The sequence below is a fragment of the Notothenia rossii genome, assembly GCF_949606895.1.
Source record: "Notothenia rossii genome assembly, chromosome: 2".
NCBI classification, from domain to species: Eukaryota; Metazoa; Chordata; class Actinopteri; order Perciformes; family Nototheniidae; genus Notothenia; species Notothenia rossii.
Genome location: NC_136904.1, coordinates 33,349,150 through 33,367,607, shown reverse-complemented (window position 1 = coordinate 33,367,607; position 18,458 = coordinate 33,349,150). Strand labels below are relative to the sequence as shown.

General features: G+C 41.2%; 1 protein-coding gene across 2 annotated transcripts in view; it reads right to left on the bottom strand.

Annotated features, from left to right (window-relative positions):
* Positions 1 to 1,436: 1,436 nt before the first annotated feature.
* Positions 1,437 to 18,458, bottom strand: part of crtc3 (CREB regulated transcription coactivator 3) — a 73,818-nt gene continuing 56,796 nt past the window's right edge. For both annotated transcript variants that reach the window (XM_079663703.1, XM_079663704.1), the window contains 9 exons: positions 16,747 to 16,797; positions 16,566 to 16,651; positions 13,942 to 13,991; positions 12,916 to 13,136; positions 9,497 to 9,732; positions 8,747 to 9,076; positions 8,521 to 8,601; positions 7,714 to 7,912; positions 1,437 to 6,366 (listed from right to left, as the gene is read on the bottom strand). In XM_079663703.1, coding sequence (XP_079519829.1) covers positions 6,167 to 6,366; positions 7,714 to 7,912; positions 8,521 to 8,601; positions 8,747 to 9,076; positions 9,497 to 9,732; positions 12,916 to 13,136; positions 13,942 to 13,991; positions 16,566 to 16,651; positions 16,747 to 16,797 — 1,454 coding nt within the window. In that variant the 3' untranslated portion in view covers positions 1,437 to 6,166. The remainder of the gene's footprint in view (positions 6,367 to 7,713; positions 7,913 to 8,520; positions 8,602 to 8,746; positions 9,077 to 9,496; positions 9,733 to 12,915; positions 13,137 to 13,941; positions 13,992 to 16,565; positions 16,652 to 16,746; positions 16,798 to 18,458) is intronic.

The window sequence follows — 18,458 nt, the reverse complement described above, 5'->3', positions numbered from 1 at the left end:
GCTGTTTGCTTCTCACCGATCATTTAGTGTAGTCGATTCTGATGCTTGGGTTTAGAGAATGGGGGATTATTTTCACATATAACTAATTATCTTCAAGTCTGTATGATAAAAAGTATGATTTTGTTTTAATGCATGCTAGATGCCTATTTAGACAGATACAGACAATTGTATGTTTACTCAATTACTGTACTAAGTATACTTTTGAGCTACTTATCATTTCGATTTGCTGCCACGTTATACTTCAACTTCATTACATTACAGGCAAGTACGATATACTTCACTTCATTGTTGTTAAGGGATGAGACATTTCCAAGCAGTTGACCAATCACAACAGAGCTGGCCAGCTAACCAATCAGAGCAGACTGGGCTCTGGTTTCAGACAGAGGGTGAAAAGAGGTGCTGCAGCACAGGAAGTATGAAAACAATAAAGACATGTTGACCTAACTTTAAAGCATGTAAACATGTTACAGTAGAGGCACAACATACAAATATGAACCTGAAAATGAGTATAATAGGGCACCATTAAGTAACATTTTGAAATGTTACTCATAGTGGAGTATTTTAAGATCTAAGTATTTCATCCCTACAGAGGCAACATGTGCAGTCATTTGGAGTCATGCTTACGTTAAAATGTGACTTGAGCTGTGAAATGGTCCATGTTCTCCTCAAGGCGGTCTTATTGTTTATGTGTTCTGTTGCTTGTTGCTGAGCAGGCACCATAAACAGGGTTCATCACGGTTTGTTTTCCCTAAAAACAGCTGTTGAAGTGGAGGTTAATGTGAGCAGTAAGAAACAGTAAAGTTGCAGGCCGTAAATTCATGAGCTGAAAGACGTCTGAGGAATACTAGAGTCAGGTGGTAGTTCCCCGAGTTCTTCACCACAGCCGACCTCTGTGACATTACAGGTAGTCATTTGTGCGTTGTTTACATACTGCATGGAAGCAGAGTGCTTTTTTCTGCAGTGTTTACAAAAATCACTAAGAACACGAGTCATTTAAGGAGTTTTGCCATGCCAACCCTGTCCACTGATATACAATTAAAGATATAATGGAAAGCTCCAAAAAAGTTATCTAAATGTAGTATTCATCTGTGTACTCAAGTACCTGTCACTCAATTTAGAACTGATTACATCCTTTATTACCGAACTTCTTTCGGATCATGAACTGTATAAAATAATTAAGTAAGTCACCCGTTGGTTTGTGGTTTTGTAACCTCGAGTTTGACATTTTGACCGTCGCCATCTTGGCTTTTAAACCAGAGGGGACTCGAGAGGGTGGAGCTAAACACAACCACATTGTGGGAGCCATTGTGGGATCTTGTCTGCGTAAGATCACTTTTACCACTTTGTGTACTGATGGTAACCACAAAGAGGACATCGTGTCATGTACATGTAAATTGCCATTACACAAATGCTTAAAAAAACATGATTGACCAAAATGTTACTTATAACTTTAATGGAATAAAAACCCACTATGAAAGGGTTTAAGTTCTAAAAAGTGAACAAGGAGAACACCAAAGTCAAATTGTCAGCAACAACGTAACCTGCTTTAGAGTCTATTTACCTCTAAAAAGCACATTAATTTACAAAATGAATATCATTCTCTATTGACCAAGGGTCAGAACAGTGATTAAGCCCATAAACTAATTTGCAAAATGTTCACTGAGGTATAACTCATTGCTTACTGGGGTAAGAAGTTAGTAATTTTCTCATAGACTTCTAGACAATCAGACTTTATATTTGCACCAGTAGCCCTCTGTTGGCCATCAGAAAGAATGCATGTGCACCTTCACATGAATTCAGGTTGCGGCTTGTTATTGACAGAAACAAAGTAAAATATAATAAAAGCAGTTGACTGGTACACAGCTAGCTTGCCAATAGCTTAACAGGCCTCATTAATTACTTTCTGCCAACAGCTTAGTTATTATTCAGGTTCACACACACACACACACACACACACACACACACACACACACACACACACACACACACACACACACACACACACACACACACACACACACACACACACACACACACACACACACACACACACACACACACACACACACACACACACACACACACACACACACACACACACACACACACACACACACACACACACACACACACACACGCATCCTGACCTGCCTAGACTCACTCTGGACCGACTCCAGCTCTCTGACTGATGACTGTGATTATGTGTTCAGCTCCCTCACTGTGTTTGTGTGTGAAGTTTGGCTGATGTCCAGGAGCTCACACTGTCCATCTGCCACAATATACTGTCCTCACACACTCCTCTGTATATATACAGTTGCTGTGTGTGAACTCAGAGTCTGCAGTTACCACCTGCTGGTCACCAAATGTCCGGTTTATAAATCCTAACTGGGAGCCAGTAGTTTGACAGTTGAAAGCAAACATAAGCATTTTTCTCTCGTAAAGAAAATAAAATGTGTTGTATATATGTATTGATAATAGAAGACATTTTGGGGCCTGTTACTGTTCTTGTGTAGTGGTCATAAAGAAATCCTTTCATTAAAAGGCCCTATTGTGTTATATAGGTTTGTGTGCATGTAAATGGTCTGCAGAGGCTAAAATCCCAGAGACCTCCAGAGGGAGTTTCTCTCCCACACACTCACCCCCCTGCCTGAGAGGCTACCATTTGACTCCTTTGTTTACTTCTGTAACATAGTGACATCACTATGTTACACTCACACTTCTATTGGCTAGCGCTCAAACACATTTTACGAGAAAAATAAAGACCTTTTTGAACATTAAAGCTTGTAAACATGTCACAGTAAAGGCACACAGTACAAATATGAACCTGAAAATGAGCATAATAGGGCCTCTTTAAACAATTTCAACTGAAGGGCAGGGGACAAAATGCATGTTGTCGGTGTAAAACGTTTTTCTTGAATTAGGATAAAGTTAAACAAGTTAAACTAGCAAAAGCCTTTTCATCAGTCAGGCTACCATTAGTCTTTCTCTTAATGTCCCCGATTGCAGTTTAAACCTTTTCAGGAAAATGACAGAAGATGTGATCTGGTGGTGAAAACAAACAATCAAATTGTTACCATCTGACTCCAATTCGGATTTGGAAGTATTACTGCCATCAATTTCCCCTAAAAGGTGTTTGTAGTGGCCTTTCATGAGGTAGACGCAGCTGGAATACCAAGAAAGGGTACACTTGTCTTCTTTAAACAGGATCGGGGTCAATTATGCTTAATTTAAGAGAAAGACAAAACAAACTAAACGTTCAGATGTTTCGTAAAAAGCCAACATTTTTAAAGATTGGTGAGAAAGACGATTGACAAATGATAGAAGACATGAGAGAAAGATTATTTCACGTTTTGCATCTTAATTAGATGGAAAAGCACACTGTTTCTAAACTGATAGTTTGCTTGCCTGTGCAACCAAACAAACAGTAACACCTTGCAGAGCTGTTCTCACAGAATCCAAACACAATTAAAATAATGAAAAGTGTGTTTTGTTCAGAAATATAATAATTTGTCAGACTATACAGGAAGATCTAAAGAAGGTGCACTTGTATTTGTTCCAACTAAACACAGGGATGTTGTTTGTGGGATGTCTACGTTCATCTCGATTACACCACACTGCTGCCATCTGCTGGCAGGAACATCAACAGCACCTTTAATACACAGTATAGAGTTTTATTGTTTATATTAAATCAGAAAGATAAGCACTATAACACGTTACAAACCAACAACATTTTATATCTCGGGGAAAAACAAATGACATTACAAATAAAAAGTAGTAACACTAGTGGACAAAAAATTGTTTAAATAACAGAACTGTACATTTTGCTAAAAAAAGGAATACACAAAAAAACAAACAGTGAGACTTAAGAGACAGAAAAGGACAAAGCGCAGTAAGTACCAAACAGAGCTGAAGCTAAAGGGAGGGGATAACTAGCGGATACAGGTTACTGCTGGAATATGTCAAGTCAAAATACAACATGTTAAGGCAGCAGAAGGCAGGCGTTCAGACAGCAGGGGAAAGAGCGAGGAAAAGAAAAACACTTTAGACACAATTAACTGCAAAGTGGCTCCATCCCACTGTCTTAAGAGCTAACAAGAGAGCAGGTCAAAATGTATAATAGCTGAATATATAAAACTCTTAGAAATCAACCCCAACACCCCTGAATCTCTTTCATACACTGGGAGAGAGCCCACAGTCCACTCAGTGCGACGCCTTCGGACTGAGAAGGAAACAAAACACAACACAAACAGTGCCATGCACCATTTGTACGTTTTAAAATCCTCCTCCACGACATCCTTGTTCTCCGACTGTTGATCCGTTCGATGCCAGCAGGCGCTCTTCTTATCGATCGAGAGTCGACACACACTGTGGACACTGGACACATGTAATATTGTGATTTCTGGCAAATTTGATCCCCCACGTTGTGAACACTGCATAATGCACAAGGCGCACCTGTTCAACAGGTTGCACTGAACTGAAAAAGGTTGCATAGCTAAGAGGAGCCAAAAAAAAAAGGAGGGCATTTTTTTGCTCCGAATCTTTTTCAAACACATAAAAGAAAGCGTTTTGATTTCATTTAAACAGGCACTAGGGGGCACTCAATGCCCTGAAGGCCGGGTTATTACATAATAAAATGTAAATATGAGCTCTGCACAAAAACACATAACTATAGATCAAAGCCAAGGAAATAAAATGTATACTTTCTCACATATTGAAACCAAACACTCCTTGCTGGTGCTTTGAAATGTGTATGTGCAGTGACTTTATATATATATATATATATATATATATATATATATATATATATATGTATATTAGTCACATAAGGTGTCACTTTTCTCAATAATGGCTTCATTCAACTTCTTTGGGTTATCAGGTAAAAACAAACAAACAAAAAAAGAGGATCCTACCAGTTTTTACAATATGAGTCTACACACTGTGAACCAATTAGTGCAAAAGAGGTTAAGTGCAATGTTACATGATGTCCGATGTCCACATGATGACTCTCTGAATAACTGTTCAGATGGGGGGTGGGGGGTTCACTGCCACAACACGGGACAGGAAGCCGGATGCAAACAGCTATTTGTGGGCATCATGGATCCACAGTAACGCAGCCCTTATTCACGACACTATTTAAAGTACAGTGAAAGCGCCATAACGAGTCAGTAAAAAATGTAAAATAAAACCTATGCAATGAATGTACATAGAAGTATTTAAAACAAGAGGGAAAAAAAGTTAAAAAAAAAGATTTTCAAAATTGATTTTGACACTGTCCCAGTGCTGCCAAAGATCTGCTCGAGGAAACCACAGCCGGGGGGCAGGGGCGGAGTATCCAACCAAATTGTAAGGAAAATATAGCATTTATTCATCGTAGAATTGTATCTCTTTATTAATTAGAAAATCTCTAAGTAATATTGACTTATTCAATCTCATCTTTTGTAAACAGTTTGCCCTTTTTGCTTCGAGTTTGAAATACATTCTAATCAGACTGCAATTGATATATATATATATATATATATATATTTATATTTATGTATATTCAAATGTATAGATCTGTGGCAAACATTTGAAAAATAATCTGGTAACATATGCAAAGAAACACATTTATAAACAAGAATCTTTTTAGTCTTCATTTTTACCATGATTGTTCAGGAGCTTGAAGTAGTTTCTTTACTCCAGCTGTGAACGGCTCACTCCTCGTTTACAGGAGCCGCGAGGAAAGGAAAAGCATGTGTCGGCATTCCTGCTGCTCTTCATCGTGGAGATGGGGTTGCTATGCTGCGTGACCATGGTGATGTGGTTGCCATGGCTTCAGGGGGGCTGTGAGCTGGCGATGAGAGAGCAGGAGAAGCGGGGATTGTTTCACGTGCTTCTTCTGAAGTGCAGAACTGGACCTGTTTCTGCTCCTGGCGCTGATTTGAATCCCAACTACTGCATCGACGCATCTCATTCAAAACACCGTCTTAGAGATGTGTGAGGGGGACTCTGCACCAAGCAGGAGTAAACTGTGTTTGTTCAAAAGTCTCCTCCTTAAAAAGTGTGTGTATACTTCACATTTGATGAATCTCAGTGGATGCATGCACTATGCATATAGAGATTCTTGGCATGCACATGTCAGATTTGTACACTCTTTACACTGCAAATCCACGTGTGTGTGTGTGTGTGTTCAGAGTCTGTCGCTGCGGAAAGTATCCTCCACGGAGGGGTCCGGCAGCACCATGTCGGGGTCACTGAGCATGCTCAGTCCGTCCAGGCCGAGGGGCTCGATGCGCAGCTCGTCCTCCAGCGGGAAGCAGCCCTCCGAGTCGAAACACTCGGGCACCGTGGAGAGCGCGCTGCTGATGTCCTTCGACAGGCTGGAGTCATCTGAGAGAGAGAAGCAGACGAAGGTGGGTGAGCGGTTCCTGCAGTCGGGAAAACACTTCCTCTTGCCATGGCTCACACTGTCACACTGTCCTCATCATTAGACATGACAGCTCTTTTAAAAATAAATACAACTAACACTCTTCTCCCTTTCAGACTGTTGCTTTTTTAACAGAGTATCACTGTCTGTTCAGCCCAGGTTAGACCCAAACATCAGTCACGCAGCCTTAATGAGGTATGAAGGTTCATTTTCCTCCTATTACAAATGTCGACCTCTATATATTTAAGTATTATATAAGCAAGCATATACAGCTGAGTCGGTGCTTCTGTTAGCCGGTATTTACCGGACTTTGACAGGAAAGATCTGAAACCTGTCGTTTACTGACGGTTGTGCCGATTCTGGCTGGAGTGTTAATTGTTGCATAAACTTCACACGATCCACAACCTGCATGTTATAGATGCGCTTCGGCAGAAATAGCACTACAGACAGCGCTATGCGATTATGCAGGCGAACATTTCTCAATGATAATTTCAATGAAATATAAATAAACACGCCTTGATGATGTCATTCTTTCTAAAGCCTTTGTTTATCCTTTGTTTTTAAGCTGAATAATAAAAACAGATACTATTTAACCGGAAATGTCCCATCCCAATTCATCTCACCGGTCATGTTGACAAGCACCATTTTTTTTCTAACTGAAACGCTGTTCTGAGTTTTTCAAGGGGACCCAAGTAAACATTAAAAACTATAGAGAACACTACAAGAAACAATGTCATAAAACACAACGAGGACAAAACAAACAACTTCATAAACTTAATAACTAAGACAAAAATCATAAAATATATATTTATCATAGGTTTTAACTACCGGTAGATGCAATCAATCAAACAATGATACATCTCTAAAGAGAGGAATCAGTTTCAAGAAACAAACAACAACATGACACTTATACTTGCGTCTCTTGACACTTTCATGCTGGAAAAAAGAGTAATAACATTATTAAAAATGCTCTTCTGACTGGAGACAATTCATCGCAAACTGTCTACAGCTACCCTTTTTATTTGTAACCAGAGACCATCTTCGCTGTTCCTAATCATATTCGTCAGATGAATATTAAAATGTCCTCGCTCGTTGTTTTGTTTCATTTAACGGATCAGTACTAGCAATCATCAACATCTGTTTTCATAAACAAGAAATAATAATCTGTACTTACGTTTTTGTGTCTGTTTTTCCCTCCTTCACACGATATACTCAATTTTTTCTGTTATAAACAAACAAAAACAATCCTCTTTCGCTCCCAGGATGCACCTTTAGTGGCCTATGAGGCCCCGCCCCCCGCTAGGTCTTACCAGTGAGGATGATGTTGGGCAGGCCTCCGCTGCAGTTAGAGTACAACATGTTGGACCTCATGTGCATGGGATCCTGCAGGCTGCCCCCCAGCCCAGAGAGGGCAGCCTGGGAGTAGTAGAGCAGGGAGGAGGAGGGGTCAAAGCAAGACCCCCCCGCCGTGGAGCTCATCGCGCTCTCCAACAGAGAGAACTGGTCGAACTAGACGGAAGATGGCAGAGAGAAAATGGCAAACAAGAGAAAGTGCAGAGAATCAGCGAGCCGAGTTCACATTGGCAGGCAATGTGTTTCCACAGTGCATAGACAACATATTAATATTAAAACTGAAGGCAGTGACACATTCGGTTCTTAATTATCTTAATAAATGTGATTATTAGATATTGTGTTCGCTAACTATCATGAAATCCATTCTAAACAGTCTTTTATTCTGAAAAGCGTCTGTTTAAAAAAACGTATTTTGTTTCATCTTCTTTGTGTATTAAAAGTTGTTTTTGCTTCAAAGGGGCCCTTTTATGGTAATTATCTGATTGCATAATTGTAATTTGTATCTCTACTGTGTCTACATCCTTTAATGTTCAAAAATACATTTATTCTTCTCATACTGCTGCATCTCTTTTCACGCTCTGTCTGAAAAAGACAGGGTGCTTCAGTGTGCTGTTGGCTAGTAAAGTGTGTGTGTGTGTGTGTGTGTGTGTGTGTGTGTGTGTGTGTGTGTGTGTGTGTGTGTGTGTGTGTGTGTGTGTGTGTGTGTGTGTGTGTGTGTGTGTGTGTGTGTGTGTGTGTGTGTGTGTGTGTGTGTTAACCTGTACCTGATAAGGGTTGGACTTGGTCTGGCGATTGAACTGCTGCTCCATGAAGGGGTCGTTGAAGAAGGCTGACATGTTGTTGAGCTGTCAGAAAAGACGATAGTCAAACGTAAGCCAAATTCCGAACTCAGAGAATGATATACTGCTGTGCAGAATATCATTTGATATTTTTCAGGGTGTGTGTGTGTGTGTGCGCATGCATAGACAGCACACTCTTCAAAGCACTTACTTGGCTCGTGTTGAAGTCCAGAGGGATGTTCTGAAGAGAGGAAAGAGGCTGCTGCTGCTGCTGCTGCTGCTGTTGATGTTGATGTTGCTGTTGTTGTTGTTGTTGTTGTTGTTGATGTTGCTGCTGCTGTTGTTGATGTTGCTGCTGCTGCTGCTGCTGTTGTTGTTGTTGTTGTTGCTGCTGCTGCTGCTGCTGCTGCTGCTGTTGTTGATGTTGCTGTTGCTGCTGGTGGCATTGTCTGCCCTGGTCCACTGCATGCTGGGATTGCTGGTAAAGCGGATAGGGTGGGGGCGGCTCCCTTGGCATGTTGCTGGTATCCAGAGGAACTCCCTACAAAGGACAGATCATTCCAGCAGGAGTCAGTGAAGACTAACTTAAACTTCACTAAAGAGTTGAAGTTTATTTATTCTGATTGTAGTGTCATTACTCAACAGCACTCAACCCATCAAATCAGGGGGAAAACCATGGCACCAGGAACTTTTGCTTTAACGTCCGACTACATTTTATACAAAGAGTTTTAGTAATTATGACATTGGTCCATGAGGACAGTCAGAGCCCTATACTGCAAATCAACGTAGTTTCAACACAAAATCCCTTCTGAATTTTTCTCAAAAACCAGCATCAAAACCTATACATTTTTCTCATTCTATTCAGTTTTATAGCTTTGTAAATGTATATTTCAATTTCTGTGCCTTACAATATAGATATACCCTCTTGTTATAGGTAAAGGTAATGTGAAGGTATGTGTACCTGTGTGATGGGGGACAGCGAGGGGGACATGGTGGGAGACAGCTGCTTGGCCAGACCCCTGCGCTGCTCGGTTCCTGGAGACAATGTCAGAGGGCTGATGGGTGCTGTCCGTCGCCGGGGGGAGTTGCTGGACATGCGCAAGGACGAATTGATGGAGGGATTGCTGAGCGACGACTGCAGCTGGCAGTTGCTGAGGGACGCCTGGATCGAGGGATTGCTCAGAGAGGAGGAGAGACCTGCAGGCACAGGAGAGGCAGGGGCACATCCATCAGATAAAGAAAGTATTGTGCTGTATCTAAATGTGGGTACCTCCCTTAGTACACTGCATGTCTTGCACTGAACACTTATGCATGGTGTGAATCCTGACTGCTACTGTTGTCTCAAATTGCACACGGCTGCTGTGTCTCTGTAAATAATTGCTAGCTATCTAGTAACATTATCGGTCTTGGTAGCTAATCATTTAACTCCTCGATTACCTGATATAATGAATTCTGGTTTCTTTGTGACACCAGTGTAGTGTTGCTTGAATTTTAAATGAACCTACATGTATCACTTTTATTTGTATAGTGCTGCATGCAGGAGTGCAATCTGACTGGTGGCTTTATTTCCATTACGCAGACACAATGCCGATTGTTTAGGTTGCCCAGTTAGATAGGTGCAGAAATGAGTCTAAACATTAGGAAATTAGTTACCTTTTTAACACTTCATGTTCTCTGGCCTAAAGGCAACTTTTGTTTCATGTATTTTTAGTTAGATGCATGAAATAACGTCTGTGGTTAAGACGAGCTTAAGATATTTTTAAATACCCACTTGTGAATCCCAAAAGGAGACTACTAAACGTCATCAGGGAAACATTAGCCGCCTTTAGCTTAGCGGTGGTGATGTGCAGCGATGTGACCGTGATGCTGTTCTTTTAAAACGTTAGATAATATGTGTCAGTATCATAAACATGTGTTATTTTCTGCAATATACTGAAATCCATTGGAAGAATCTTCCTTTTTTTGTTGAGGGACTTGGAACGGGTCGGGTCGACCTGTAAAAACACTTCATCATTGCCCCACTGTATTCCAAACTTCTCTTTTATACTGTTTTGAGTGCACCTCTTATAGTGCACTGCATTTAGCCATACTTTGTAATGGTATTCACGTTTGGAACTCAAAACAGCAGATGCGAGTACAGATGTACGCAGATTGAGACACAGCATCAGAGAGTAGATGCACATTAGGATGAATCTAATGAGGCAGCTGTGAATCTGGAGCAGATATGGGCCCTCCGAAACCAGGAAGAATATGTGGAAGTTATGATGTGGCGTGAAGTCTATTTTCCAAAATACTCTCCAGCCATGCCACCCAAAACACTACACTTTATTGTGTGTCTGGGGAGGGAGAGAAAAGGTGGAGTGCAGAGGGGAGGAACATGAGAAGACAGAGGGGATCTGAGGGGAAAGAAAAGAGCTGATTGTAGCGAGCCAGAACAGGGTCAGAGTTCTTGTGGTTCTTTGGGGCTCCGCCAAGCTGAACTGTGTCCGGCATGGGAGCCCAACCACACATCCACTCTCAGAACACAGAGAGGAAAGACTGAGAGGGGCAGCGGTGGGTGTGATCGGATCAGCAGAGTTCACAGTGAGGAGACAGAGGCATCATTCAATGAGCTGTCCATAATGTCTGCTGGGCTGGCAGAGGAGGAAACCTGGAACCTGCTCAGAGCTCTGCAGCCGTGATTCACAACTTTGAGTGTAAAGCTGAAGCAGACTTTCACAATATTGAACCTACAAAGAAAAGAATCCCCAAGGATACTGACTCACTGACAGGCCCAGAGTTTGTAATCTCGACAGTCAGTAGGGGCGTATGTTGAACGACTAATTTCCACTGCATTTTACCAGCTTGACTCGCTTTTGGTACCAGGTTTCTTGATTTTGTTTTCTACTGCAGATCCTCCCCCTCAATGTAGGTGGTATTTTCAGCTGATATTCACAGCAATGCTGCGTGAAACTGCTCTGACATCTTCTTTAACAAGACACAGCATATGGATCTTTTCGACGGAAACCAAACTGAGGAATTTCTCTAGACTCAATCCAACTCTAGAGACCAACTCTGATTGTACCAATTGAAACAGCATTTGTCAATATGACCATTCTGGCCAATTAAAAGCAACCATGGCTGGCCTCTGGTGGCATAGCGCTAACAACGGCGTCACAGTATTTAATCTGACGGTAGCTGCCAAGTCAAGTCTGATCTGGTCCCGTCTGGTCCAGTGTTTGGCTTGATTTGATGCTGGATTGTCCCTTTTTTTAAACTTGTCTATAGTTGGTCAGTTGACTATGGTGTGGTTTAGCTGGCCAGGACATGAGAGTAACAAATTGCAGTTACTAATGATGGAAGCGTGTCTTTTTATAAATGGCGGATTTATGTGACTCTGCTGCTCATGTTCTACTGCGCAGATATAAAAATTAAAGACAAAATGCAAAAACAAAGGTGGGGGCGGAAGTTATGTAATCAGTGTATGCGAGTACTGCAATACAGAGTACTGCGACAAGCCTAGCCCGCTTAGAACCTTAAAAGTAGGGTAGGTAAGGGTGGAGAAACCAGCTCGAGTGCGCTAGAATTTGAAAGTACGCTGCCGAAAAAAAGTATGCCCCCTCCTTCAGACTTCCTTACAGAGCCCCTCCTCCAACACACACTAACGCGCACAAGATAAGTTTGTGCACAGATGGAAGGCCGACAGGCAGGTAGGACATCCAATCATTTTAGCCGGGCCGGCTAAAATAATTGGTCGTGCTTTTTTACAGTATCACGGCTTCCACAGATGACATTGTTTTATGGATTTATTGTCAAAGCATTTCATATATTCATTGCTATCTGGATGTTAAGAGCATTCCATGGAATATAACAAAAAGTATTTCTGAAGTGAATTACCTACCCTACCTTTAAGCGAGATGACTCCAAAAAAGTATTAGGGAAATGTTCAACTTTTGCCACAAAAAATATTGTCTCCAAGCCAGTCAAGAAGTGCTCTACCAAGCTGTGGAAATGCGGCACAAGTAAATTCAGATAACACAAGGAATAACAGACAGACTATCATTATAGTTGTGTTGCTAGGCAACCACCCAAATCTTGCAAGATGACACATTCTTGTAATCCTAACTCCTATGGATTGACAGTTTGCTAAGGAAACAGAGGGGGGAATAATGGTGGGCTAGAGAGGAGACAGAAAAACACCTCAGCAGAGAAGAATGGAGTTTATATGAGCAATGTGAACATCAGGTGTGCTTTTCCTCCGAACAGCTCTGAAAGTATTCTTTCATACTTTTCTTTCCTCTTTAAAGTTATAAGTAGATAGTGCTTTTTTTGTTTAAGGGTTACATAAGTCCAACAGGGTGTAAAGCATGCACACAAACACAAAAAACGTGCTTCACCCACCCTGCGAGTTGCCGATGCCGAGGTGCATCATGGCTGCCGGCAGGTTTCCGGTGCTGCTGCCCCCGCTGAGGTTGGGGTACCCTCCATTGTCCTCCGGGTCCAGAGGGGTGGAGAGAGGGGAGGCAAAGTGTAGGTTGCTGAGGTCGGGCAGGGAGCCCCCGGTGTTTAACAAACCCTGGTATTGGGACAGACCCGGGTTCTGCTCCGGGGACGGGAATATGCTGCGAATGCAAATAGAAAGCGTTTGTGACTCATCAGTAAATCACTAAATTCATGTAAATATATTGCTCATAACTGAATGCAGGGTCATCAAATGTACTGCAGATGCCATCTCAGATTGACAAGACGTTTCTTTGACTTCCATCCACTTGTTCTTGTTTTTCCCACCCACTCCCCATTTACTCCAATATTTCTCTAACTTCCATTTGTGCTCATATGCCGCATTAGCAGCATATGAGCAGCGACAGTGACTCATTGTTGTTTGTACCCACAGAAACTGGCACAACACAAAACAATGAACAAACACTTTCGTCCAAAAACACACAAACAGTGTCTCTCTCTGTCAGAAAAACTGACAACATGAAATAAAGAGGCCCAGTAGCTGTACTGTATTGCTCTCTGTTTATTATTAACTTGAAATAAAGCCTGACCATCTACTGCTGCTGCTGGAGAGCTAATGAATTGCTAGTAAAAATGGAGACGTCTGTTTACCTCTAAATCATGCCATGACACCGGAGGGCGTTTGCACTGGGAAAACAAAGCCTTTGGAATTTGATTGTAATGACTGTTCCTCTTATTTCAAAAGGGTTGGAGTTGTAAAGAGGAACACAGACATCCTGTTTGGCGAGGTGGGAATGTGCGGCATTTCATCTCTATGATTCCATTGTTTCTTGTGACGAGCTACAGTGATCTACCGCCCATGTGGCATTGTAACACCACACTGATGGTGATGATCTTGAAACAGTTGAGTAAAAAGATAAAGGTTTATTTATGAATAGGATAAAAAGCTCCTTCCCATTGGCTTACTTTATTCCAGGCACTTCACATGATTTCGGCCTCGATGACAGAGACTGGACCTGAAACAGAGACACATCAAATACAATTACATCAAATGAAATTAAACATTAACACAGCATTTTAATCTTTGGACTATTATGTATAGGTTAATAGCTTGCTACTCAGCCTTCTATCACAACAATGTGGCCACATACTGAATAAACTGCAGACTCGAGGAATTATTTTATTAACTTAAAAAGTTTTGCTTCCCTTAAGAAAAAAAAAAAAACTTGGTTCCACAGTGTACCAACAGCTGAACTGCGGTAACAACAACTTTAAAAAAAAAAATGAAGGCAGCTCTGATCGCTATTTTCTGTAACTGTCCAACCTTGTTCGCAGTTTTTTTTCCAACCTCTTTCCTTCTCTCCCTTGATCCTCCTAAGCAACAGTCATCATTTTGTTAGCAGCTGTGTGTTATCAAGTATTAACAACCTCTGAAATGTCCAAATTGACTACCGGTAATCAGAATCGAGTATTGAATTAAGCCATATAATAATATAGTATGTAAGGGGGTACAAACTGAATGGTTATAGACATTAACAAAAAGAAACAGTTTTGAATGTGTTTAAGTCACGTCATGGCTGATACCTGAACTGCTAAATATGGTCTATATGGGCACCGATTCTCTGGGATAGATCAGGCTATTGAAGTATAATCAAATAATAAAACATTGCACATTACCAAAATTATGTCCTTCCTTCCTTCAGGATTGGTTGAGCAAAAAACATTAATGTCCAAATCAAGAAGACATTAATACTTGGAAATGAAAATAAGCACTGACAGGCCAATATTTTGTTTCATCTAATGTGGAATATAACAGTGCACAAAAAGAGGGTTTGTGCTTTTTCTCATCTAGTTTGCTGATTTCACCATGAGGCTTTCACATGGGGCTGCTAACATTCCTGATGATTGAAGTGTCTGTCCTGCTGACTGATTATCTATTTGTGCTCATGCAGAAAGACTGGTCCAACTTGTAGCCTGACATGTGTATGACAGTCACAGCAAGAATTTACTGTGTCACAATTACCTATCAATGTGTCTATTCTTAAAAATGGATGGAAGGAAATATCAATACATTTCACACATTGTGTGTTTTGTGATACAATAACGACCTTTGGGCATGTTTCCTGAAATCGGATTTAAACAAAAAAAGCTAATCTATCCCCTTTACTCGGACATAATGCAAGACCCCTGTTGGGGTTCCACAAGGTTCCATTCTTGGACCATTACTGTTTTCTCTGTACATTAATGACTTGCATAATGTATGTCCTGAGTTGAATGTGCAAATGTGTGCCGATGATGCGGTCATCTTTGTACACGGGAAGAACACTGAAATGATCTCATCCTGTCTCTCAAATGCATTGGACAAGGTTCAACACCGGCTGACCAACATTTGCTTACAGTTAAACGCAAAAAAAACAGTATGCATGATGTTCAGCAAACGACCAGTCAAAATCGATCCAACGTGTTTTTAAATGGGGCAGAAATAGAACTAGTCCCCCACTTCAAGTATCTTGGAGTCATACTGGACTCGAACTTGACTTTTTATAAACATATTAAGAAAGTATCCAATACCATTAAATTCAACTTACAAAATGTTAAACAAATCAGACCTTTCTTTACTGTCAATGCTGCAAAGTCATACCTCCACTGTATGATTCTATTCCACATTGAATACTGTTTGACAAACTGGTCGTTTGCTTGTGCCACAAACCTGAAACCCATAGAACACCTGTACAAGAGAGCAATCAAGGTGTTTGACAGAAAGCCAAATTCATAACACCACTGTACCATCCTTGAAAAACACAATTTCTTGAGTTTTGACCATTTAAAGTCTTTTAAAAGTCTGTGTTTTTTTTAATAAATGTTTACATGGACTGGCCCCCCCTCCCCTAGGGAAATTCATCCACAAAAAACCCACTGGACGCTGCACTAGGTCAGAAACCAGAGGAGACTGTGAAGTCCACCAGAGACAGACCACTTTTGGAAAAAATGTCCTCTCCATTAAAGGCAGCTCATTGTGGAATAGCCCCCCAACTGAGATACGGGATTGTCCCACTCTCAATAGTTTTAAATGTCAACTCAAAGAATGGTTGAGAAACAAACAGACGTGTAATCACCGCTAAATGCACTTTTATACAGAGGTATCTCCTCTTGCACTTTATGTAGCACTTTTATCTTATCTTGCACTTTATATAGGCTACCATAGCTGCTACATTGTACTGCCATGTGGTAAATGCTTGTATGCTGCTCATGCTCTTTCTGCATATCATGTATTTAATTTTGCTATGTAAATAAATGTCATGTTCTTATATGTTGTATGTTACGGGACTACGGATAGAAATTAGGTCAAAGCTAAAATCCGGCTCATTTACACTTGTAAGCATTATTTTTGTTTTAAAGTGTTCATCAATGTGCACTGTCCCGGTTAAAATAAACGATTAAATGAAATGAAAATGTAATTGTAACCACTGTATTATATTATTGTTAATACCCAGTCCTAATCTGAAAATATATAAACTGTCTGATTCCAGTCATTGTGAACACAGAAAGCACCATCAGATGGAGGACGTAGCGAGTGGAGTGAGTCTCACCTTCTTAGCCTCCCACAGCTGCTTGGGAAGGGGCTTACTGACACCAATTAGATTCTCCTCGTTACTCAGCGTGGGGAAGGAGAAGACTGCAGAGAAGAAGAAAGTACACTTAAATTAAACTTATTCTACAGACAAATGTATGTAAATCATCTCGTCATTACCGACGGAATGCTCAACTCACCATTTCCGGAGCTGTCCACCTCCGCCTCAATTACACTGGCGGCATTCCAGCCTTCACGAGACAAACAAACAAACAACAAAAAGGAGAGGCGGCGGGAGGATCGATGGAGAAATAAAGAAAGGACTTAGAAACAAAAACACATGAACATTAAAGGATATTTCAAAGTTTAACATCTGTTTGAATTATCCCGGCATGTCTGGCACAATGATCTGTCGCTCGGGCCCTTTGGAATACACACTGCAATTACTGTGTGGCTTCATAAACACAACAGCTGGACATCTGGCATCATGTTATCAGTCACAGAGACGAGGAGAGGGAGGAGGGGCACTAGGTGGGGGGTTTATAGACTGATGAGAAATAAAGAGAAGGCCATTGTTTTTATGGTACCACAAAGAGCCTCTTTTTACTTCCTTTTCACTGTAGAAATGATCCCAGAAACATTTGTCTTTCCTTCCTTTTAACTTGTCTCTGTTCATGTCTTGTGTTTAGCAACAACACTTCCTCTGCACTCTGTTACTTATTAGAGAAATATTTTGTTTTTTCTCTCGATATTTAAGACTCCTCATCACTCATTCTCTTGCATTAGCTTTTGATCCGTTGCCCAGCCATTCCTCCTCGTTCCACGCTCTCATTCTCTCTGAGGCTCATTCATTTTGAGAGGCAGCTCTCCTGCTGATGGAGCAGATGGGACAATGAGGTGATACAAATAGTCTGGCATCGTTTCATCTCCCCCTCAAAAGGTGTTTTCTCTGCGAAGCTTGCCGAGTCGCAACTGGAACGGAAACGGGACAACTGGGACGGAAAACGACTTTCCCATTTGCAGAAAATAAAACCCAAACTAAAAGTTTGTATTACATATTACTTGTTAGATGCTTTATCCAAAGCGTCTTGAATACTCAATACTGTGGACAATCCCCACAGGAGCAAGTTGGGATGAAGTGTCTTGCCCAGGGACACAACGACATGCTGACTACAGTGGGGTTTGAACCTGTGCTCCCCTGATCCGAACACCTAAGCACTAGTCCACTGCGCCACACGCCTCCCTGTATCTTCTGCTCTGAGTGTTTCCACCCTTACAGTGTGACTCATAGCTGTATTTTCTAGTTAGATTCTTTTTTAATCAGCCTGGGTTTAACACCACTCGAAACCCGCCGAAACCTTTAGAGGTGTCAACGAGGCCCTGGGTACACGGCTCTCTGCACTCATGCGAGTAAGGCGAGCAACCGGCAGTGCTGGTTCCCCAACATGAGCCAGTGTGGTGTCACGGCCTCTTTTGGAGCTGAGGATATACAGCCCGTATAGCTGCTATGTGTAGTATGTGCTGCTGGACTATATACAGCAGGCTATGCATAAAGATTGAGCTGTATATACAACGTGATCCTCCACAGGCAGCTCAGTTCTCCTGTCAGGAAACATAATCATCCACACTTTAACTACAATGGCTCTGCACAAGAGGAGAACTGAAACAAAAACTCCATTGTTAATGTATTAGTCAATCAGCAAATAATGTATTGGAAACTACTTTGATATTAAAGAGGACATATTCTGCTCATTTTTAGGTTCATGTGTGTATTTAGTGCCTCTACTGTGAAATGTCTCCATGGTTTAATTTTCAAAAAGGTCTATATTTCTCTCATACTGCCTGTGCTGCAGCACCTCTTTTCTGAAACTAATGTGTAATATTGTATATGCAGGAAGTCGGACAATAAAAA